General features: G+C 35.8%; 1 protein-coding gene across 5 annotated transcripts in view; it reads right to left on the reverse strand.

Moving 5' to 3' along the window:
* Positions 1-25,097, reverse strand: part of PDE7A (phosphodiesterase 7A) — a 114,269-nt gene that overhangs the window by 40,811 nt on the left and 48,361 nt on the right. For all 5 annotated transcript variants that reach the window (XR_004627804.1, XR_004627805.1, XR_004627806.1 and 2 more), the window contains exons 2-3: positions 18,319-18,379; positions 14,898-14,981 (exon numbers count right to left, since the gene is read on the reverse strand). Coding sequence is in view for 2 of the 5 variants with exons in the window: in XM_011221199.3 (XP_011219501.1) it covers positions 14,898-14,981; positions 18,319-18,379 (145 nt within the window). In the remaining 3 variants the exon portion in view is untranslated. The remainder of the gene's footprint in view (positions 1-14,897; positions 14,982-18,318; positions 18,380-25,097) is intronic.

Here is a 25,097-nt window from a genome sequence, read left to right on the forward strand (position 1 = left end):
TGAGACATTTAGTTCAGCAGAAGGGCAGCAACCAGCCTGAATTTGGTTAATAGTTTCAGTTTATACTTAGAGAACTACAAGTGGGACCCTACAAAATCTCACTGGTGGAAGATACAGTTTTAGTCAACTTGATGCAACGGAGCCAGAGGCTGCCAGAGGCCAGGAACAAAAAGATGAGTAAGACTAAAAGCCTAGAAAAGTTAAAAGCTTTTAGGCTACAGTACAAATATCCTGACAAGTTCCCTTGCTCCCCTAGTATGGGGTGCAGTAAAGTGCTAAAATGAATACAAAGCTCTCGATAATGGGTAAAAAAAAAACATTTACACAGACTGGAACATTACCATGTGCCAGAAGTAAAAGAAAATGGAAAGAACTGCATTTACATGGACATGAAAAAAGAAACTGTAAAAAGAACACATTCCTTGTACTACATCTTGTCTGATACTGGCAGAGACCACGCCTTCCAGTCTGCATGACATCAGTAAGCTCTAGTGAATTCCATGAAAAGAAGTAACTGTCAAGCTGGCTGCTTCTGTTACTATTTAATAATGATGTCAGAATCTTTTAAAAAAACAAAAACAACCCTCATCAGATTTTCTAAGTGCACATGCAGAGCTCTGGCAGTTCTTTTACATTTTAAAGATATTAGTATTTGTTATTATATATGCTAAAATCATGTGTAACTAAAAGTATGATTCATTAAATTTAGGGACATACAATTTTAGAAGCAAACAAGAGACAAATTCTAACAAAATGTCAACAGAGAATTCATTTCATGAGATCCAATAAATTGAAGACTCAAATATTGTATTTCAACAGACCAGGTATAGAAAAATATTTGTAGGGATATTGGGGCTTTTAATCCAGCCTACTTAAAGGAAGCCACCGTACTCAAACGGAGGAAAGTGAAACAAGGAGTCTGCTGGTGGTCTCTCGCCTTGAGTGAAAGCAGAAACCTGAGAAAGCCTGGTGCGGAGAGGCCGTCCCATTAAGGGATGGGGCTCAAGAGCTCAGGAGCCCAGGTTAGGGAGACACCGCCCTGGGGCACCTTCCCTGTAAACCACTCTCCTGTTGGGCTCATGTCTCCGTCAACCCCGCACTCTCTCCAATCAAACAATATTTCTCTCCCCGTCCTTCTTCTCACCCCCCATTATCTTTTCCTCCCAACGTGTTAGTGCTATATATCACTCACTGTCACTGCATGCCTCAAACTTAGAATTTTCACAACATAAAATCGGGAGATTAGATAAGTTAAACTTAGTTAAATGAAGGACATCCAGAATCAGTTTTTAAAAGCTGGAGGACCAGAAACTGTACCTTAGTGAGACTAATGCCCAGACACAGCAGGTCTGAGGGTTAGGGATCTTTTTATTTATTTTTTAAGATTGATTTATTTGAAAGAGAGAGAGAGAGAGAGAGAGAGAGAGAGAGAGAAAGCAGGCAAGCAGGGGGAGTGGCAGGCAGAGGGAGAAGCAGGCTCCCTAGTGAGCAAGGAGCCAGGGGGCTCCATCCCAGGACCCTGGGACCATGACCTGAGCTGAAGCAGACGCTTAACCGACTGAACCACCCAGGCGTTCCCAGGGATCTTTTTAAAATGGGATGAAAGCTTAAGTTTCTCAGTAGGTCTCAAGAAAATGTTAACACCAACATTTTCATAATATGATACATTCTACCTTTTCTTCTGTAACATAAAAGTTAATAAAGGTGTAAGAATGTTTCCTAAAATCCCTTTAGTGAGAGATGATACCTTGGAAAAAATTTTGATTTCTTGTCTCAGAGAACCACAGTAATACCTGAAATTCAGAAAGAAGTTAGCATGAGCAGCGCACTAAAGCATCAGAGACAAAAGAGAAAAAGAAAAATCTAGTTAATAAAATAAGAATAAAGGCTTCTGTACAACACATCCATTTCAGGAAAAATTTAACTTAAAAATACAGAATTTAGTGATTAAAGCAGAATCACTGCAACAAAGATGCCAGACTAACCCTGACTACAGATTTATACCAGATCTTTGGGAAACACTTCTTGGCAGAGGATTCATGATCATCGAAACCCCTCCATTCTCTGTAACAATGACTACAAGTAAGTTTCAAATCAGCTTCCCAAAGTTTGAACTCTCTCAGTTCTGTATAAACAACCACAGAACTGGTCTAACACCAGTTAATTAACAAATATGTAATCTGAATAAAAACCCATCCTTTTTAATAAGCACATGATTACCAAACTTTGTTTGGAAATCATTTCAAAATACACATATAAAATATAAAAAGTTGCAAACTAAACTAAAAATAGTACAAGAAATATCCCTTACTCAGATCTGTCATTGTTAACATTTTATTTCATTGCTTTAACATTTGCACTCTGGGTGTGTGTGTGTGTGTGTGTGTGTGTGTGTGTGTGTGTATGATTCTCCTTCTGAACATCTGAGAGTAAGTTACAAACATTCTGGTCTTTTACTCCTAAATACTTCAGTCAGTAATACCACAACTTAATACATTTTCTATTATAAACAAAGCCAAAGTGAACATCTCTGGACATCAATTAACATTTATGTATGATTATTTCCTTTCCATACACTTCTAGTGGTGAAACCAAAGGAAAAAGATGCTTAAAACTCTTGATGCATACTGAGGAACTGCCCCCTAGAGCCTGTCACAATGTTACTGTCTATCGCCAGCACCGGACCTGACCGTTTAACCTCCTCAATTTGACAGGAATTTGTCTGTTTAGTAAGGCTGAGCATTGTTTCTGCATTTAAGGTATTTCTGTGTTGAATTAATTTTCTTCTGTTTCTTTATATCCTTTCAGAAAGACTTAAAAGTCAGAACTTTCTATATGATAAGGCCTATGACAAATTATATTGTGAAGATAAATTTATAGGCCTTAAGAGAATAAGGATTTATGATAAAAGACAACCCAAAGGACAAAAACTCAAGGCAGAAAAACCTGTAATATTTACAGATTAAAATTACTGCTGAAGTCCTACTTACTATCTTTGGAGCCTGGAATTGTTCCCTAACTGGACAGGTTCTTGAGGAGAACTCACCTTGATATTGTAAACCTAAACACTGTTTATTATAAACTGTATTACAAAAGATCTTAATAGAAAAGCTCAATATTTCAGTGTAGATGTCTAATTTCTGGGTATATTAGTAAAGGTAATATGTCAACATGGAGAAAATCATAAATCAGAAATTAGTTAAAACTATTTCAGCACTTAAATACCAGCACCTCACAAATACAACACATAGAACACAAAATTACTAACAAAAAATAGTTTTAATTAAAATGCTAACAGCATACTCCAACTCTTTTCCTATTGTGATGCATTTCCCCCTATATTTTAAGCTTTCCCTCTCTTTAGAAAGATTCAACTTTGAGTACAGATTATAGGATAGACTGCAGGAGAGAAATCCTAAAAGTAAGGACAATGGTTAAAATAATACCAGAATAATCCCAGACAGTGGTGATAAAGGTCTGAATCAAACAGGATAAGAGATAAATTAGGACAAAGAAGGAAAGAAGTACAGCAGCTGTTTTCGGTTACAGAATACATGGAATTTAATACAGACTGGATTTAAGCAATGAAAGAGCAGAAAGAGATAAGAATTTTACAATAAGGAAATTAAGAGTAACTTTAAGTTTCAAGCACGGAGATGCACAGAAGAGGTATTAAGGAGTTGTATAGAGAGAGAATTCTAACTTCTATCAATTTAATACACATATCTAGAAGTTTGCAATCCAAACATCTAGAAACTATTGTAACTTCAGCTTGTTATGTTTTGTGCCATTGTGAAAAATAAAATGTTATTTTTAATTATATATATGGGAGAAGACACATTACTAAAGTCTTTCAAATGCTTCAGTCCCTCTGGAGGTTTAAACTGATCCTGGAAAGCTGCCTAAGGGTAGGTAGGTGCCTTCGCCAAATCTGAAGAAGACGAGGCTCCTGGAGATGGCTCACGGGAGGTTTTAGTCATAGCAGGAGCATGTGCTCACTCTGATTAGATCACATTTCACAAAACATACTAGATTAAGATTTTTTTCTTTTAAGAATTCTGAGCTCTGTGATAAACAGTACCCACACTATCAGTAGGAAAAAATGATTCATTTTTTTCTATTAAAAAAAACCCTCCAAATTTTATTATCATTTTGGCTTAGAGATATTTTGCAGTAACTATAGGACCAATTCTACAGTAAGTCACTTTTCCAACTACAACCTAGAGTCTTAGACATTTGTCACTTTTTGTAAACAATCAGTATAATGAGGTCAAGAGTGGTAAGACACCATACCACAGGGTTCCTACAATGGGTCTAAATCACCAGATCAGGATCTGAGTGTAAGTCGCCCAATTGCAATGTAACACTTTCAAACCTGGTACTGCTTGATACTGTTGTCAACCGTTCTATGTCATTAGGTTTTCATTTTTTACCTAATCTGAGCATCTTCATCTCTTAGAAGGAAAAGCTCATCCCTTTACCTTTATTACTATCATCAATATCTTTAGTCTGCTCTCATTTTGTCCTTCAGATGTTATATTATTTGCATCTGGTTTTGTTATGATTTAGAAAGTATCTACCCTATTTTAATTCCACTAGAAATTACGTCCAACAATTTGATCATTTCCAACTTTCCTCTCCCAACAAAATGTCCCATTATCATTATGTCCCTCATTTAAACTGACACTTCATAACAATTATATTTTTCAAATCCTCTATTTCACTAAATTCAGTGAAAGACAAGGGGTTATACTAGAGACTCCCAATATAACTGTACCTTTCTTTATAATAATGTCAATATTTAGACTTAACCTTTTTACTGATATCCCTACTCATAGCTAATCTTTGGATATTACAATATTTATAAGTAATTTTATTTAAGCTTTTCAATGGTAATACATTCGCATGAATCAAAATTCAAAAGGGTCTACAACAAAAAATTTCTTTTCCTTTCATTTTCTCAAGCCACCCATTTCCTCCTAGAAGCAACGAATGTTATCAATATATTCCTACAACACCCCCTCCACAAAACCTAGATATTAAATCATGCTTGCGATCCTCCCTAAAACAAACCCACTAAGGCTGGACTATAGTTCTTTTATGCTGTTGGAATCCTTTTGCTAATATTTTTTGAACATTTTTTAACAGACATTTACAGCAACAGTATACTTGCTTCTTAAAAACAATCATCAGTCTTTTAAAGATCTGAAAAGAATTTGCCTATAAAATCTCTAGACCTCACGATTTTAGAGAGGTAACTCTTGTGCAACTTTCTCAAACACGTTGCTTTTCACAACTCCTTTAGACTCTTTTAAAATTACTGACTGCACCAAGCTTTAGCTTATGTGAGTTACAGCTATTGCTATTTACCATGATAGAAATGAAAACAAAATTTGTAAATACTTGTCATTTCACTTTAAAATAACATAATAGGACTTTCTGTTCCTGTATCCATATAAAAGAAGCTTGGAAGCTGTTGCTCTGTTGCAACAATAGTAAAAAGCTGAACAGACTGAAAAATCAACAACTCTTCTAGGATCCGTAAGAGAGGTGAGGACACAGGGCAAACCACTGCCCTCAAGACTGGAGAGACCAACAGATGATTAGAAAGAACAACAATTTACTAGAGCACAGACAGAAATCTCCTTGGAAACCAGTGCCAGGGTAGGGAAATCTGAACTATAACTGATGAATTTCTGAAAGCTCAGTGTGGCTAACTCTGAAACCCAGTCATGGGGAGGCCCAACATTTTGTGAGATTTACGTTCAGTGTTCTGACTAGATTCCCACAGGAAATGTCTGCCAAAACTCATACAAGAATAAAGAGACAATCCAAATAGGTCTAAATTGAAGAAATGGAATCAATAATTAATAACCTTCCAAAACAGAAAACATCAGGCCCAGACGGGTTCAGTGGTGAATTCTGGTGAACCCTTAAGGAAGAAATTACACCAATTCTCCACAATCCTTTTCAGAAGACTGAAACAGAGAGAAGGAATACTTCTAATTCACTCTATGAGGCCAGCATTACTCTAATACTAAAACCAGGCTCAGGCATTCTAAGAAAAAGAAAACTACGGATCAATATCTCTTATGTGTATAGACGCAAAAAACCTCAACAAAATATTAGCAAATCAAATCCAAAAAAGTATTAAAAGAATTATATACTATAACCATGTGGAATTTATCCCAGGTATACAGGGCTGGTTCAACATTAAAAAATCAACTAATGCAATCCAACAAGTCAAGAGATTAAAAAAAATCAAAAAAACACCAAAAACAAAAACATGATCATACCAATAAATGCAGAAAAAGCACTTGACAAAATCTAACACCTGTTCATGATAAAAACTCTTAGTAAACTAGGAATATAGGGAATGTTCTCAACTTGATAAAGAATGTCTACAAAAACCCCACAATGAAAATACTTAATAGTGAGAAACTTGAAAGTTTCCCACATAAGATTAGGTAGAAGGGAAGGATATTCCCTTCTCACCATTCTTTTTAAGGTCATATTAGAAGTCCTAGCTAATGCAATAAGAAAGAAAATAAAACATACACAGATTGGGAAGGAAGAAACAAAACTTTCTTTGCTCACAGATGACATGACTGTCTCCACAGAAAATGTGAAAGAATTAACAAACAAAAAAACTTCCTGAAACTAATAAACAATTATTATAGCAAGACTGTAGGATACAAGTTAATAAAGAAAAGTTCATTGCTTTCCTATATACCAGTAATAAACAAACGGCATTTGAAATTAAAAACACAACACCATTTCCATTAGCATCCCCCAAAATGAAATACTTAGATATAAACCAAATAAAATATGCATAAGACCTACATGAGGAAAACTACAAAACTGGGATGAAAGAAATCAAAAAAGAACTAAACAAATGGAGAGATATTCCACGTTCACGGACAGGAAGATTCAATACTGTCAAGATGTCAGTTCTTCCAACTTGATCCACAGTTTCAATGCAATCCCAATCAAAAACCCAGTAAGTTATCTTGTGGATATCAACAAATTAATTCTAAAGTTTATACTGAGAGGCAAAAGACCCAGACTAGTGAACTCATTATTGAAGAAGAAAAACTAAGTTGGAAGACTGACATGACCCTACTTCCAGGCTTACTATAAAGCTACAAAAATCAAGACATTGTGGTATTGGCAAAAGAACAGACAAATAGATCAGTAGAAAAAAGTAGAGAGCCCAGAAATAAACCCACATAAATATAGCCAACTGAACTCTGACAAAGGAGTAAAGGCAATACGCTAGGCAAACATAGTTTCTTCAACAAAAGGTGCTGGAACAACTGGACATCCACATGCAAAAAAATGAATCTAAACACAGATCTTACACCCTTCACAAAAACTAATTAAAAATGGATCATAGACCTAAATATAAAATACAAAACTAAAGAACTCCTAGAAGATAACACAGAAGAAAATCTAGACAACCTTGAGTATGGAAATGCCTTTTTAGAAACAACAGCAAAGATATGCATGCTCCATGAAAGAAATTGGTTTTAGATGGACTTCATTTAAATTAAAAACTTCTGCTCTGAAACAGACAGTGTCAAGAGAATGAGAAGATAAGCCACAGTATGGAAGAAGATATTTGCAAAAGTCACATCTGATAAAGGACTATTATCCAAAGTGCACAAAGAACCCAAAATTCTACAAGAAAACAAACAATTTGATTAAAAAATGGGCCAAAACCTGAACAGACACCTCATCAAAGAAGATGCACAGATGGCAAACAAGCATATGAAAAGATGATCCACAGGGAATTCCAAATTAAAATGAGATACCAGTACATACTTATTAGAATGACTAAAATCCAGAACACTCACAACACTAAATGCTGATGTGAATATGGAGCAATAAAAATTCCCATTCATTACTGGTAGGAATACAAAATGGTACAACCACTGTGGAAGACAGTTTGGCGGTTTCTTACAAAACTAAACATACTTTTTGCCATATATTCCAGCAGTCACACTCCTTGGTATTTACCCAAAGAAGTCACATCCACACAAAAACCTGCACATGAATGTTTGCAGCAGCTTTATTCTTAAGTGACAAAACCTGGAAGCAACCAAGATGTCCTTCAGCAGGTGAAAGGATAAATAAGCTGTGGTCCATCCAGACAACGAAATGTTATCCAGTGCTAAAAAGAAATAAGCTATCAAGTCATGAAAAGATAAGGAGTAACCTAAAATGCATATTATCCATGTAAAAGGAGCCAATCTGAAAAGGTCACCGACAGTATGATTCCAATTATATGACATTCTGGAAAAGGCAAAGCTATGGATAAAATAAAAGGATCAGTAATTGCCAATGGCTGGGAAAATGGGGGATGAATACATGGAGCACAAAGGATTTTTAGGGCAGTGAAAATACTCTGTATACAATAACAATGGATACATGTCATTATATATTTGTTCAAATCCATAGAACATACAACACCTGGAATGAACCCTAATGTAAACTATGGACTTTGGGTGATTATGATCTGTCAATGTAGGTTCATCAATTATAACAAACATATCACACTGTTTGGTGATGTTGCTAATAGAGGAGGCTATGCATTTGTGGTGTGGGGATACGTGGGAAATCTGTACTTCCTCTCAATTTTGCTCTCAACCTAAAAATGCTCTAAAAAATATAAAAAAATATAATAAATCCATGTTAACATAAATAACATCTTTACTTAAAAAAGTATTTTCCTAAACAAAAAATTAATAAGAATAAGCAAAGTAGTCTATTTTTATTCTTTAATTTCCCTTGTATCTGTGAGGATTGCCCTCTCTCCCACCTCCGCTTAGTTTTTAAGTATTCATATTAGCTTAATTTAATCCATTAATTAAGTCAGCCAGCAGTTTATCTATTTTGTTGTAAAGAACCAGTTCTTAGCTTATTTTTATTTTAGTTTTAGCTCATTAATTTGATTTTTATCTTTACTAATTGCTATCTTCATCTTTTCTTAGGTGTACTTTCTTATTCTTTTTCTAACTTCTTGAACTTGACTATTTAATTCACTTATTTCACTTTCTCATTAATGTAAATATTTTTAATGCTACGAATTTTCCCATAAGCACTGCTTTAGCTGAATTTCACCAGAATTTTCACAGGTTTTTATATGTATTCTTTAACTATCAGTTTTTAAAAGTCTGCAAAGTCAGTTTCCATCTCCTCTTTGATTCAAGAAGTATTTATTTCAGAACTTAAAAATGTCCAGGTGGCCAGGTCTTTTTGTTTTCTAGCCTCAGCTATTAATTTCCAGCTTTAGTGATCCTACTTCCCCTGTCAGCTGCCTCTCTCTCCTTTTTTTTTGCAGCGAAAATCTCTAAAGGAGTTGTCTGTACTGGCTACATCTATCTTCTGGTTCTCTTAAAAACATCTAATCATCAGGTTTCCCCTACCACCACCTCCACATCACTAAATCAATTCTTATTCCTCATCTTATCTGACTTATCAGTATAATCTGGAAAGCTAAATACACCCAAATTTGATTTTTTTGTATATGATGTGAATAATGGGTCAAGATTCATTTTTTTACCACATGGGTAGCCGACTGATTCAGCACCATTCACTTAAAAAATAGTCTTTTCCATGCTGCATTACCATATTTATCACAAATCAAACACTCACAATATGTGTGAATCTTTCTGAACTTTACAGTGTTTTATTATCCCATTTGTCAGGCTTAGAACCAAAATCACCCTAGTTTAAAATTATAACTATAGTTTATAATAAGTCTTTATATCTGGGAGGAGTAACTTTTTTTTAAGTAGACTCCATGTTCAGTGTGCAACTTGAACTCATGACCCTGAGATCAAGACCTGAGCTGACAAACTATGGAAAGAGTGCAGATGTCCATTGATAGATGAGTGGATAAAGATGATGTGGTAAATATATATACAATGGACTATTATGCAGCCATCAAAAAAAGAAGAAATCTTGCCATTTACAACAACATGGATAGAACTAGAGGGTATTATGCTAAGTGAAATAAGTCAATCAGAGAAAGACAACCAGTATACGATCTCACTGATATATGGAATTTGAGAAACAAGGCAGAGGACCATAGGGGAAAAGAGGAAAAAAATGAAACAGTATGAAGCTTTGAGAGGGAGACAAATCATAAGAGACTCTTAATCTCAGAAAACAAACTGAGGTTTGCTGGAATGGAGGAGGGTGAGGGGATGGGGCAACTGGGTGATGGACATTGGGTAGGCTATGTGTTGTGGTGAGGGCTGTGTATTGTGTAAGACTGATAAATCACAGACCCTGAAACAAATAATACATTATATGTTCATTAAAAAAAAAAAAAAAAAGACCTGAGCTGAGATCAAGAGTTCGACACTTAACTGACTGAGCCACCTGGGCACTCCTGGGAGGAGTGACTTCTATAACATGATTTTTATTTTTCTTATTGTCTTGACTAATTTGGACTTTTTCTTTCTTTCTTTCTTTCTTTCTTTTTAAGATATTATTTAGTTTTTTTTTAAGTGATCTCTACACCCAACACAGGGTTCAAACTCACAACCCTGAGATCAAGGGTCACATGATCTACTGACTGAGGCTGCCAGGCACCCCTAGGCTTTTTTCAATTTTTATACAGGTTTAACAATCAGCATGTCAATTCGGCCAAAGGGGGAAAAACCTCCTGGGATTTTTACTGTGGTTTCACTAAACCTATAGGTCAATTCAAGAAAAACTAACATCTTCAAGATATTGAATCTTCCAATCCACAAACAATAGTATATATGTTTCCATTTATTTAGGCCTTCTTTTTCTCTGTAGTATCTTTTTTCTATGCAGTTTTCTATGCAGTCATATACTTTTGTTAGACTGATCCTTACATATTTGATCCTTTGTTGATATAAATTTAAATTATGTTATTTCCATTTTTGTCAATGCTGTTTTATAGGAATACAACTCCGTACTGACTTTGTACCAAGCAAACTTGCTAAATTCATTTATTACTTCCCAAAAGTTTCTAAGTACATAATCATGTCATTCATAAATAATGACACTTATACTTCTTTCCTAACCCTTATATCTACTATTTCTTTTTCATGAATTACTGTACTGGGCTAGAAACTCCAAAGCAATATTGAATAGAAACGGTGATAAATGATATCTTTATATACTGGTCTTTCTATGACTTTTCTCCTTTATTCTACTAAGTATATGGTGAATTACACTTGACTGGCTTTTGAATGTTAAGTCAACCTTGTATTTCTGCGAAAATAGAAATTGGGTCAAAATACATTTTTTCCTATAAACTGCAGATTTAATTTGATAGTATGTTACTTAGAATGTCTCATTTATATTCGTGAGTGATAGCGGCTATAATTTTCTAGTCTTGTCATATCCTTGTCAGGTTTTAGTATCAAGATTATGTTGGCTTTACATAATAAGTTGTGAAGTATGTCCTTTTCCTCTTATTCTCTAGAAGAGTTGTTTGTAGGTGAAATTTTAGTTTGACATTTATTTTTTTCCATCACTTTGAAGCTATCGTTCCTTTGTCTTCTAGCTTCTTAGTTTCTGTTGAAAACGAAACAATCTGTTTCGGGCAATCTCATAGCTGTTCCTTTGAAGGTAATAATTTTCTTTCTCACTACTTTTTTTTCCTTCTCAGCTTTTATTTTTTACATTTATTTATTTATTTTACTTTTCCATTTTGGAAAAGAGTTTATTCTCAGGTTTAAAATGCCCCATATATATATTTTAAAGCTTTTATTTAAATTCGTCAGTTAACATGCAGTGTAATATTAGTTTCGGGTGTACAATATGGTGATTCAGTGCTTCCATACATCACCCAGCGCTCATCGCAACAAGCGCACTCCTTAATCCCCATCTTCTACCTCACCCATTCTCCCAAGCCACCTCCCCTCCGGTAACCATCAGTTTGTTTTCTACAGTTAAGAGTCTGTTTCTTGGTTTGCTCCCTCTTTTTTTTTCCTTTTGCTCGTTTGTTTTGTTTCTTAAATTCCACATATGAGTGAAAGCACTTCTCTTTGATTTTGGTTTTCAGTTATACTATGCTAATACAGTGATTTTCTTTTAATGTTACTGTACTTAAGATTCATAATGCTTCTTGAATCTGTACTTTAATGTGCTTTATAGGTATCTTGCTTAGAGATTTAGAGATATCTTTAGATATCTTTAGAGATATCTTGATCATCATCTTTTCAAAGACCACTTCCACTCTAATTTCCCATTCCTTTCCTGGGACCCTAATGACCTTTTCAGCACATTTTATGCCACATTAAGGATAGAAGATGAACATTTTTTTTTTTTTTTTTTTTACCTTACTCCCTTTGACAAGTGGGATCTATGTCCCCTGTGCATGAATCTGGGCAAGCTGTGTGACACAGCTGATCAATAGAATATGAAAATGTGACGTTGTGCCAGTGTCCATGCCCACATTGTCAGGGACCAGGTGTTCCCATACTTCCTCTCTCTCGGAATGCTTGCTCTGGGAGAAGGCAGCAGCTGCCATGGAAGAGGTCCAACTCCCCTGAGACTGCCATTTATGGAAAGAAAGAAGTGCTGGCCAGCCCTAGAAATTCCAGCCACCCTACCCTGACACTAGATGTAAAAGTGCAGAAATCATCTTCGATGTTTCAGCCCCAGGAGAGGACATGTGGAGAAAAAGCAAGGCCCTGGACATATGGACCTAGTGGACCCATCCCAGCCATCTCTAGCTGTTTGAACTATCCCAGTGGAAGATCAAAACATTGTGGAACACAGACACATCGAACCTGATATGCTGACTGAATTCCTGACCCTCAGAATCATGAACATAAAAAAAAAGCTGTTGTTCTATGCCAGTAAGTTTTGGAGTCATTTGTTACTATTGGGAGTAGTAATCCTCCATAGAGGACACTCCTGAGTGTCCCTGCACATTCTTGCTGGATGTGCCAAGAATCCCAAGCCCTGACCAGATCCTTACCCAGGCCATTTCTTGTGTTTGCAGCTAATAACCTTGAGGGATAAGTAACATCTTTTTCTGGGACAAAAAGCAGTATTACTGTAAAAGGGGAATATTCCCCAAGCTCACGGAGGTAATGCAAATTCACTGTGTGCATAGTATCCACATAAAACCCTCCACGTTGCCACTGCAGGATATGCTGGGGCTAGAAGAGCTGACATAAATATAATGTTCATGTTGCTTGCTGTGCCATGAATAATAAAGTCCTTTGTCTCTGACCTAGGAGTCTCATGTCTTCGCCAACATCCAGGAAGCAGTAGCAGGCTAACTTACTTATTGACTTAAAAGGTAAGATCTTAGATTCTTCATGATTCTGACAGATACTGAGCAATCAGATAACTAGAACATATTCCATATGTCTTTTCTGTATTTTCTACCTTTTGCTTCTGTTCCATTCTAAATTATTTCCTTCTGACCTAATATTCCAATTCACTAATTCTCTGCATTTTGGTCTTATTTGTTGTTAAAACCATCTCCAATGAGTTCTTATTTAATACATTATTTTTCAGTCTTAAATTTCCATTTGATTCTTTTTTTTTTTTTTTTCTTCACAATTTGCAGTCCTCTACTGAAATTCTCAATCTGGTCTTTTTTCCCCATCAGCAAATTATGTTTAGTTATTTTAAAGTTCATGTAAAATAATTCCATCATTAGAATTTCCTGTGGATGTTTCTACTGTTGTTTCCTTTTCATTTTTGGTCACACTGTCTTATCTCCTTTTGCCTTTTTTATTTTTAATTCAGCGCTTGATATTGCATATGAAAAATTTAGAGGTAATCTGAGACTTACGGTAATGTTACCTTCCTTCAGAGAGGATTAACATTTACTTCAAGTAGGCGGCTAGAGGTACTGAAGTCACAGATCACCTTGATCTAATTACTGATTGAGACATCTCACAGCTGGGATTTATTTCTAAGATATAGCATTCTGGGGTTCCAACTAGAGCACAGAGGGTTTACCAGGACCAATGCCCCAATCTTGGTGGGATATCAACAGCTGTTTTTGTTTTTTTAGCTTTGAGTGTCCATCAGAAACTCTGCTCAGCTTCTCATCCACCTTTCCCAGAATCGCCAGATGCTACTAAGGGGGAAAGTAGCCCAAATGCCAGGTTCATCTCTGCCTTAACAGCATTCTGATATACTCAAATACATGTCTTCCACATTTTATCCAGTTTTTCTAGTTTTTTAAACTGGAGTATTAATCTCAATAATTTATCCAACATTATCAAAAGTGGAGCTCCTCCAAAAATAGATAATTGTTTACTCTTTAAGGGTTTTAGAAGTTCTGTTTTTTCCATTTTTTCCATTATGGGCCACCAGATCCATACAACATTTGTTTTCAAAATATGCATTCTACAAAACATCTTTAAAGGTGGCAGTGTATTTTCAAATAAACCAGGATACACCTTGTTAACTATGAAAATACCTTATAAAATGTCATTTGCACAAAAACATTTTATCTAGAGTAGTGAAGACAAAACATGGAATAAAAGAACTTTAAACATTTTATATATATATGTGTACATATATTTATATGTACATATAAATATATATAAATTTATATAAATTTATAAATTTATATAAGTAAATATATATTATATATGCATATATATTTCTAGAAGAAAAAAAATGTACCAAAGTAATTTCACATTTAAATTGGAAAGAAGAAAAATTATATCAGCTTTCATATTTTATACTTTACAATTCTAATTGCCTCTAAGCATTTACTAACATTATCTAGAAATAAAGTGTCATTTATCATGACCCACTGTTTTTAAAATATTCCAAACATAAGCTTTTTTCTGTTTCCTTTGAAAAATTACATAATTTTATGAAAATCTGAAGTTTACTGAAAGCCTAAGAGAAATACTATATATGCCAACACTTACCATGAAAAATACGAAAATCAATATATGGATGAGAACCTCTTCTTTCTGATTCAAATCCTGCTCGACTCCTTACACGTACATCTCCTGGACAAAATCAAGAAAACATAAGCTTAGAAGGCTGCCATTTAAGGACGAAGCTCCCATATGCAACAAAGGTTTATGTGGTATCATACTCATAAGTACTGGCCCACTAATGATATAAATGGAGTAAGTAGTTAAGAGCCGATCTATTTAAAGGGATTTACAAAATTTCAATATTGAACTGTAAGGCTAGATGGCCATTTTTTTTTTAATCTACCTCTAGGATAGTAATAATAATTACAATATAAATTTTAAAGTTAGCGTTTGGAAACATGACAAATATATAACAATTGAACCCAATATCTTATTATTCACATGGAGTTAAAAAAAATTCTCAGCACAAAACTCTAAAAATCCAGAGAGAAAAATATTAAGTGTCTACCCCATGCCCAGCACCATACTAGACTATAAGAGATATGAAAGAAAATACATGACCCATTCTCAAGCACCTTACAATTTTATTTTATGAATGTACAGAAAAATAAAATGTTAAAGATTTTGCCTTAAATGTTTAATTTGATCAACCTTCTCTTTTCTCCTTGATAGGGGACATGCACCCAAGGCCTTTAGTTGGGTCCTAAACTTTGGCCTTCATAAGCTTAGCATTGTTTCTACAGGTATTCATATGACTCTCAGATCTACTTTTCCAAACAGCAAAATAACCACTGCAAGCATGTACCAGACACTCCTTGTGCCTTATAGGTACTATTTTATTTAATTCTCTAAGCAACTCTGGGAATCTTAGTCCTCATTTTACGGACGAAGAAACTAAGACTTTGAGAAGTTAAGTAGCTTGTCCATGCCACAAAGCTAGTAAAGGGTGAGTCAGGATTCAAACCTAGCTCTGTAGACTCCAAAGACAGCACTTTCCCCACTAGACTTCCATAGCCTCCAGGTTCATAACCTTTAGGTCTTCAGTCCCTGCCCCTGTGCCCTTGAACTGTGCTTGCCTAGAAGGCCTTCCTGCTCAATCGTTGTTTCTCTAAGTAAGGCCATCATTTTCTTCAAGGTTCATGTCATCCCACAATGATTAATCAACTCTCTCATGTGGGGATTCCTTCACCCTGCAACAAATTCTTACTGAACACACCACACATCAGGCACTGCAAATACATCAGTAAGCCAAACACATAAAGTCCCTGTCTTCATGAAGCTTATCCTTTCATGGAGACAAACAATATAACAAGTAAGAATTTCATTCTATGGAAGATGGAATAAGGAACCTGGAAAACCCTAAAGCAAGAAAAGAGGAATGGCGGGGTGGGGGCAAGAAGTAAGGGAGAATGAACTCACGAGTGTGGTCAGAGAAGGCCTCATTGAAAAAAGGATATTTGAGCACAGGCCTGAAAGAAGTGAGGCAGTGAGCCATGGGCTATCTGGAGGAAGAGGTTTCCAGATATCACAACTGAAAGAAGAAAAGAAAAGAAAAGAAAAGAAAAGAAAAGAAAAGAAAAGAAAAGAAAAGAAAAGAAAAGAAAAGAAAAGAAAAGGAGAAAAGAAAAGAAAAGAAAAGAAAAGGAGAAAAGGAGAAAAGAAAAAAAAGAAAAGAAAAGAAAAGAAAAGAAAAGAAAAGAAAAGAAAAGAAAAGAAAAGAAAAGAAAAGAAAAAATAAAACACCCTGAGATGGGGGCATGCTTGCCATGTTCAAGGTCAAGCAAAGAGGCCAGCATGGCTGAAGTGAGGTGAGGGAGAAGTAAGGTCAGAGAGGTAGTAGGGCCAGTTCATGCTGGACCTTCGTGGGCCATCATAATAGCTCTGGCTGTTCATCTAAGAAAACCTTCAGAAGATTCTGAATGGAGGAGTGAGACTGATTTAACTTAGGTCTCAAAAGGTTCACTGTGGCCACACAGACTAGAATCAAGCAGAGGCACATAGGTAGAGGCAGGGAGACTAGCTAAGGAGCGAGTGCAAGAAATGAAGTAATTTATGGCTTGGTGGGGGGGGCTATGGAGAGGTGTTGTTCAAGGGGAGTCAGGGTCAGTTCTGCAGATCTAGTGTACAATATGACTGTAATTAACAATCAAAAAAATAACTACGGCTTAGATCGCGATGGTAACGGCATCAGGGTGGTGAAATTCTGGCTATCCTTTGAGAATTTCCTGATGTAGTAGACATGAGGTGGATAAGAAATAAGAGTCAAAAATGAAGGTTTCTGATCTGACAACCAGAAGAATGGAGCTATGTGCTCTGAGATGGCACAAGACAGAAAAATGAACAGACTTGGGAACGTAAATGTTTTGTTCTTGCACTCTCCCTGCCTAGCTAGCCTCCCTGCCTCTACCTATGTGCCTCTGCTCGATTAAATGTAAGGTACCCACAATACACTCATGTGGAGATGTTCTACAGAGTTAAAAAAAAATATGAGTCTAAAGTTCTGTTTCTAGGAGAGCAGAATCCCAAACATGTTTGTAGAGAGAGACAGAGACAATAAAGAGGAAAAGGCCACACACTAGGGAGGAAAAATACATACCACAGTAGAATGAAGTTGAGGCAGACACACAAGGTAAATTAAAGAGGGGAAAAGGAAGAAAAGCAAAGACAGGGCACTGGAGAACACTTAGGCTTAAGAGGATGAGAAAGAATTAGCCAAACAGGCAAAAACAAATAAAAACCCAGAAAAAGGTGAAGAATATGGATGGCTCAATATCTTAGATGCTGAGGGAGGAATTCTGAGCATGCAGAGAGGAGTCACAGAAGACTCCTTTAAGAAAAGAGAAGTAAACCTGCCTACTGGAATCTTAATTGTACATTTTTAATAGTATGAATTAAAATACAAGGGATCAAGGAGTGTGTGATGTGGAGAGAAATGTGGCAAAAAGAGGGAGAAGAGAAAAAAATGATACATATATACACAATCTAAATTCATTTACCTTATGGACTTGCGGAACACACAAAAAATTGAAGAACTGAGATTGGAAGAAGACAAACAGTCTTCCCCGTCAGCCAAGCGAGAAGAGTACGTGCAATGACAACAGGACCATGTGGTCAGGTATTTTATAGCCTCGTCTTTGCCCATGTTAGCATGCACATCTTTTTAGTAGTTTCGCAGCTCTACAAGTCCAAAACCCTTTTCTATGAAGAATACTCAGAGTTCAATTTAAAATCATGTACTAATGATAGGGTCCCAGTTATTAAATTGAGATTTCTCAATTACTCTAAAATGCCTCTCTTTATTCACATAACATTCAATATTGGTTTCAAGACTTTTAAACATCAAATAATAGATTATTTCTATTGCAAACAACGACGAAAAGCAACTGAATGAAAACTATCTCAATCTCAAGTAACAGTACACGATAACAAAATTAATGGATATTAGTACAAAATAAATACTGCTTACCTAGCATACGAATGTACAATGCAGTCTGGTCAGAACTGTCATAGGAAATAGCTCCACGCCTCTAGAAAAAAAATACACACATTTTTAATTTATGGCAATTACATGGGATATAAAATTTAACCAATATTTACTATTTATTCTTTGTAAAGCATTGTGCAAAAGAAGCTGGATATACAAAATGAAATTAGATATGACATCTGCTCTTAAAATCTCTAGCTGTGAAGAAGACAACTGTAATATGATTAAGCAATACCATAAAAGTGGATACAGAGTAAGGAACATGCAGTAGGTAGAAAGTTAATGTTGGAGTCAGGCAAGCTTACTTGAGGAAAGACCTTTTGCAGAGGCAGAAAGAACTGAAGAAGAGATATGGCCCAACTATTTACCATTCCCTTAATTTAAACAAGAATGAATAGGCAAACGAGAACCATCATTTGAAGAAGCCCATCAGGCTAGAAACAAATGGAACAAAATGAAAAACCAAATGGCTCAGAGGCTAGCAAGAAATAAGAGAATTTTTAAAAATATAATTAGTATACTCCAAGAGTTTGAGAAGACACTGAATCTATAAAACAAAAAACAGGGTACCACTGAAAGAGAAGTTTTAAAATGTATTTGTGTTTAAAAATAAACAGATAATAAAAATGTATCTTGCCACATTATTCATAATAGCCCCAAACTAAAAACAACCTGCATATCCAGCAACGAGTGCCTGGATTAATAGAAATGCAGTTCGTCCAAACAACGAAGCATTATTCCGACAGAAGAAGGTATGAAGTACAGATACATGCTACAAAGCGGCTGAACCGAGGAACAGCGTGCGGAGTGAACAGAGCCAGTCACAAAGGACCACGTAGTGTATGGTTCCATTTGATCGGAAATGTCCCAAACAGGCAAGTCCACAGAAGCAGAAAGCAGACTGCTGGTTGTCTAGAGTTGGGAGAGCTGGCGGGAAATGGGGAGTGGATGCTAACGGTGCCGTATTTCTATCTGCAGTGACGAAAGTGTTCTCAAATTTTCTGTGGCAGGGACTGCCCAACTCTGTGAATACGACTAAAAATTACTGAATTGTACACGTTAAGTGGGTAAATTGTATGGTGTGTGAATTGTATTTCAAAAAAGCTATTATAAAAATACCAAAGATTACAAATTTAAAATATACATCCTAAAACAAAATAAATTTGAAGAGCTGGAACAGCCTCCCAAGTTCTACCTTCACTCTCCTCTCCCATTCTCCATCTCCGCTTCTTCCTCCTGTCTCGGGCAACACCACCTCTAACCTGGACCCTTGCCGTGGGCTGCTGAAGGTTTCCTGATGCATCGTTTGGCCCCCAGTCTGCTCTTCACATAGAAGCAACAGGGAACAACTCGGCTACCGCTCAAAATCCTCCACTGTCTTTCCACACGCTTGGAATAAGGTTCCACACCAAGCTCTGATTTCCAGAGGCCTCCATGATCTGTCCTCCCAGCCTCTCCTCACCACCACCACGCAGCCACAATGGCGTCCTTGCTGGTCCTCAACTGGGCCAGAGGTGCAGCCTTTACACTTATTGTTTCCCTGTCCAGGATCACTGCATCACTGTTCCCTTCTTATCTCTCCGGTTCTAGATGAAAGGTCATCTCTTCAGAGAGGCATTCCAAGCCTACAGAATGTAATGTCACCTGAGAGCCACCCTCTCCCGCGGCCCTACCTTCCCATTCTGTTATGGTGCTTAGCTGGTATGATCTTGTTTGCTCGTTCTAAATAGAAGCTCCAGGACAGCAGGACCTGTGCGTCTTATTTACCACCATAGCCCTGGCCCCTGAAACGGTAGCTTTTAGTAGATTCTAAATAAATATTTGGTAAATGAGTGACTGAGTGGATTTACTGCAAATATATTAGTGAATAGTTTATTAAGTTGATGAATAAACTCATGAATAACAGAATCGATATAAAGACAGATTTAAAAATCAGCAAGATGAGGGGCGCCTCGGTGGAGCAGTGGTTAAGCGTCTGCCTTCGGCTCAGGGCGTGATCCCAGCGTTCTGGGATTGAGCCCCACATCAGGCTCCTCCGCTATGAGCCTGCTTCTTCCTCTCCCACTCCCCCTGCTTGTGTTCCCTGTCTCGCTGGCTGTCTCTATCTCTGTCGAATAAATAAATAAAATCTTAAAAAAAAAAAAATCAGCAAGATGAATGTGACCAAACCTCCTATTAGAAAGGCCTTTCTAACCGTTCTATAAAACATGTCTAGAACTTATGAAAGATGGATCAAAATGAGTTTGACAGACATGACAATGGGTGAATTTCCCCCTACTCTACCTAAAAATGAAAGGAACAAAAATTGCCTTACAAATCAATTAGAAAATGATAATAGGGTAGAAAAACAGGTAGGACATAAACATACTATTCACATGAAAACAAACAATAAGACCATAAACACAAGGCAAGATACTCAACTTCATTAACAAAAGAAACATTAAAGCAATGAGATATTGTTACACATCAGATCAATGATCTTCCCTCACAAAACTCTGGCATGAGATTTACAATTCCTCAACATACACCTAGAAATCTCAAGGAAAAAAAAAATTGTTTTCACTATCACTATAAAAAAATTTACTTTATTTAAAACCCTTACTTGAATGTAGTTTGCAAAATAACTCCCCAAATCATTGTTATTATCTCCTTAATGCTTATCATGTAAGAGAAAAATGTCAATTAAACGCTTACATGATTTCATGTAGCCTTACAAAAACAAAAAACAATGGTTCAGGAACTGTAAAAGGAACAGAAGTTTCAAACAAAGACAAAATTCTAATTTGCAACACCGGTTGTCTCCAGGAGCCTGAGGGACACAGAGGTAGGAGGACTTTTCAGTGTTTATCCATTGAATTTTGTAGTATGTGTAGTTATTATCTATTCACAAAATAAACCAAATTAAAATTAAAAAGTAAAATAAGAATCTACTACAAAGAAATTTATGAAGAAAAGCATGATCTCAAATCCCAAGGGACTAAATCAAACAGGATACATTCCTGGCAGCATCACGCTTGAAGTGTCTTCTACCTACAGAGCATCCATCCTAAGGAAGCCTACTGCAGCGTAAACTAAAACAGTCTCAGGGTACACTATTTATTTTGGAGCAAACAGCCACTGTAATCACTTGGTATTAAAAGGCACCTCTCGCACCTGCTGTTTGATCCCCTCTAAGATATTTAGCTTATTAGATGACAGGCCTCCCCTTAATACTACCATATTAAAGGAAAACCTAGGAGCCTGGAGAGCATATATGTGGAAATAAATATTTCTCTCAGCCAAGACATATTAATGAAACTGAAGATATCACTGTGTAATAGCTTGTCGTGATCAATAACGATCAACCTGCTCATGTCCAATAACAACTTGGATAAACAGGTTGTGAAAACAAATTGTGACTTGCCATCTCTAACAGCCCTCTTTAAGAGAGTGACTGACTTTACTATTTTTTTTAAAAGATTTTATTTATTTATTTGACAGAGATAGAGACAGCCAGCGAGAGAGGGAACACAAGCAGGGGGAGTGGGAGAGGAAGAAGCAGGCTCATAGCAGAGGAGCCTGATGTGGGGCTCGATCCCAGAACGCTGGGATCACGCCCTGGGCCGAAGGCAGACACTCAACGACTGCGCCACCCAGGCGCCCCGACGTTACTATTTTTCGACTGCGCCACCCAGGCGCCCCGACGTTACTATTTTTTTTAACGTAGGATAATTATTTACTAAAACAGCCACTAATTAGGAATGTAAAATCTCATTTGTCGCTTCACATATTAACAACTGAGAAAGACTAGTATCAGCTCTGTTAAATAAAATAGTATGTCAAGAACTTGTTAGTGAACATAATCTAGATTATAACTATGACATACTAAATTTATTTTAAGGTAATCCCTTTAGACTTATTTATAGAGGCATTAATTTAGATATAAAAATGATAGGGTCTACATTAATCATAATAAAAACGTGACAAAAGACTAGAATTTAATCTTAAATATATTAAAAAATTAATGAAGTACAACTTATTCAAGTTATTCTATTCATTACCAATTTAAGTAAGTCTGGTCCACAAACACTTAGTTTAAAAGCTATACCAAACCACAAGACATAACGCTTATAAAATAAATCCGAATGAGACAATTTTTTTTAAAGGATGGACTTTAAAATAGACCTATCTGAACCACATCAATGAATATATCCTGAGTGGTACTTCATTCGTTTATCTCCTCACAGACCAAGTTTAAAATGAATATTATTAAATTCTCTCCCTAAACAATTGAGGTAGAATAACTTAAAGTAATTATCTTGGAAAAACACACTATAAATTATGAATTGTAACAATAAAAATTTGATTTAAATGTTAGAATCAGTTACTTTAAACAGAAGTTATATGTGCTTTATACACCAACACTGCAGCTTTGACTTAACACATCCTTTTTAAAGATGACCATTTTAAAAGCCATACCCTAGTAAAATCCTATTTTTAATAAAATAGTAAAACAAATTTAACATCAGTCCTGTGTCACAGTCAGTCACAAAATACTTTGTGCTATCATCCACATTCCCACCTCACCTCACCAGTGAATGGAAATAACTGAGACGCTTCTACTCGTGACTCTTCTAATTTAGCCATCCTGGGAACAGCTTGTAAAGCAAACTAGTATAGGTCAAAACATGGGCGAGGCTGAGCTAATCAGAAACTGACAGCAGCAGCATAAACAAGTTAAACTGTAAGGTTCCAAAGGATCCACAGTCACGCTAACAGGACTCCTGAGTGCCCCAGTAAGACACTCTCTCACCTTCAATCAGGATGAATCACTCTTCCTCAAAAGATTTACTTACAAAGTGAATGACAAAAGGTGTAAAAGTTGTCCCAATATTAGTTAACACGAAACTTTTAAAGACAAACATCTTTAAAAACTGAGCAAAGATATTTTAAGTGTCATTGTTTTTATCTTATTCAAGTTTTCCACTAAAATGATCTATTAGGCAAAAGCATGTTTATTTCCCTTACATGGGAAAAGTAACAATATATTAACTAACACTTGCTGAACTCCTACTTCATGTCAGAAAATGTTACAGGTGCTTTCATATAAAATCTCAATTAACCTATACAAGACCTTCATAAGATAGGTTTTTTTGGCCCCGTTTGGTGGATTACTAAACTGATGGTTAAAGGGCTTAACCACAGCAGTACTAAATAAATAATTTGGCAACATTACCAAACAACAGTAACAGATTACAAAAGATGGAAGTGCAGCCAAAGTTTTAAAAGCGGTTTTCTCTGATGTACTAAAAAGAGTTTTTTCAGAGTATATTCATCCTACATATGCTAGAACATGCTGATGTTTGTCTATTAAAATATTGCATTGATCCACTGAACAGTATCCTTCCATTCTTCTTGCCTGTGCAAACAATGTATTTTTCAAAAATATTGCAAACTTAAAATATTAACATTCTTTTTGTTTAAAAACTTAATTTTGGGTGGCTCAGTCAGTTAAGCATCTGACTCTTTATTTTGGCTCAGGTTATGATCTCTGGGCTGTGAGATCAGGCCCCGTGTCCGGCCCTGTGTTGGGTGTGCAGCCTGCTTAAGATTCTCTCTCTCCCTCTCCCTACCCACCACCATGTCCCCCCTGTTCCCCGCTCTTGCTCTCTCGTTCTGTCTCTTTAAAAAAGATTTTTTTTGCGAGTTAGAAAAAAAGTAAAAAGTCTCTGAAAACATTCACAACTCAATGAATTATTAATATTAACTTGACCTTCACTCAATAACCTGGTGAGCTAATCCTTTAAAAACAATGAGTAAATAGCTGTCAGTGCAACAAAATTAATTCTTAACTTATAAAACACAAGGATTTTAAAAATTTGAGCACATTGCTTTTCTTTAAGAGATTTCTTCAATCACATTCACTAAGAAATCAAGACTACTTCAATAAGGGACCATTATGTTTAAAACATTATGTGAAAATTTACATACCAAGGATTAAAACCTTGCTTGAAAAAGAAACAACTTAATGGAAGCTTTAGGTTACTTAACAAATACTGATGGCCTTATAAATTTTAAGTTAATATTCTTCAATTTCTTAATACAGGAAGAAAAAAAGCTGCAAAATGAAAGAAAGATATAATCATTTTTACACAAGTATAGAAAAAATAATTTCATGTAGTATCATCTTAAATATTTCCTACATTAGTTTTAGACTTTTGTCCAGATGGCAAATGGCTAGCATTCTAGCCAGCATTTCTCAAGCCTGATACTCAGAATTCAAGTTCAAAACAACAGATACATAATAATCTCACATTTTTTCCAACATATTATAAGGTATACATTTTCGTAGCAGCAAAACTTCAACAGAGAACATAACAGAGGGTAGTATTTAGTTTTTAAAAAGTTCATAACTTTAGAAATGCTCAACAACTACACATTTAACCTTTAAGTATTAGTAAATTCTTTATCTCCAAAAAGAATATTTAAAATATGTACACCAAAAGTATAAATTAATAATTATTTAATCTTAAAAGGTGTATTTCTTTAATCATAAAACTTCTTTAAGGGAATGATACTGAGGGAAGCTACTTGGATACCGAGGAATGATACCCTAAAAAGCCCTTGAAAGGAGAAATAAGGAGGGAAAAGAAAAAAAAGTCCACACTTAACTACAATCAAGCTTTTCAGCCGACAGGTAAAATTCATAGCTTTTTTAATCAGAGAAATAAAAACTGAAGCAAAAGAAGAAACTCCTAGCATTTCTATTCCAACCAAATACA

This window comes from Ailuropoda melanoleuca, chromosome 9 (assembly GCF_002007445.2).
Source record: "Ailuropoda melanoleuca isolate Jingjing chromosome 9, ASM200744v2, whole genome shotgun sequence".
NCBI lineage: Eukaryota > Metazoa > Chordata > Mammalia > Carnivora > Ursidae > Ailuropoda > Ailuropoda melanoleuca.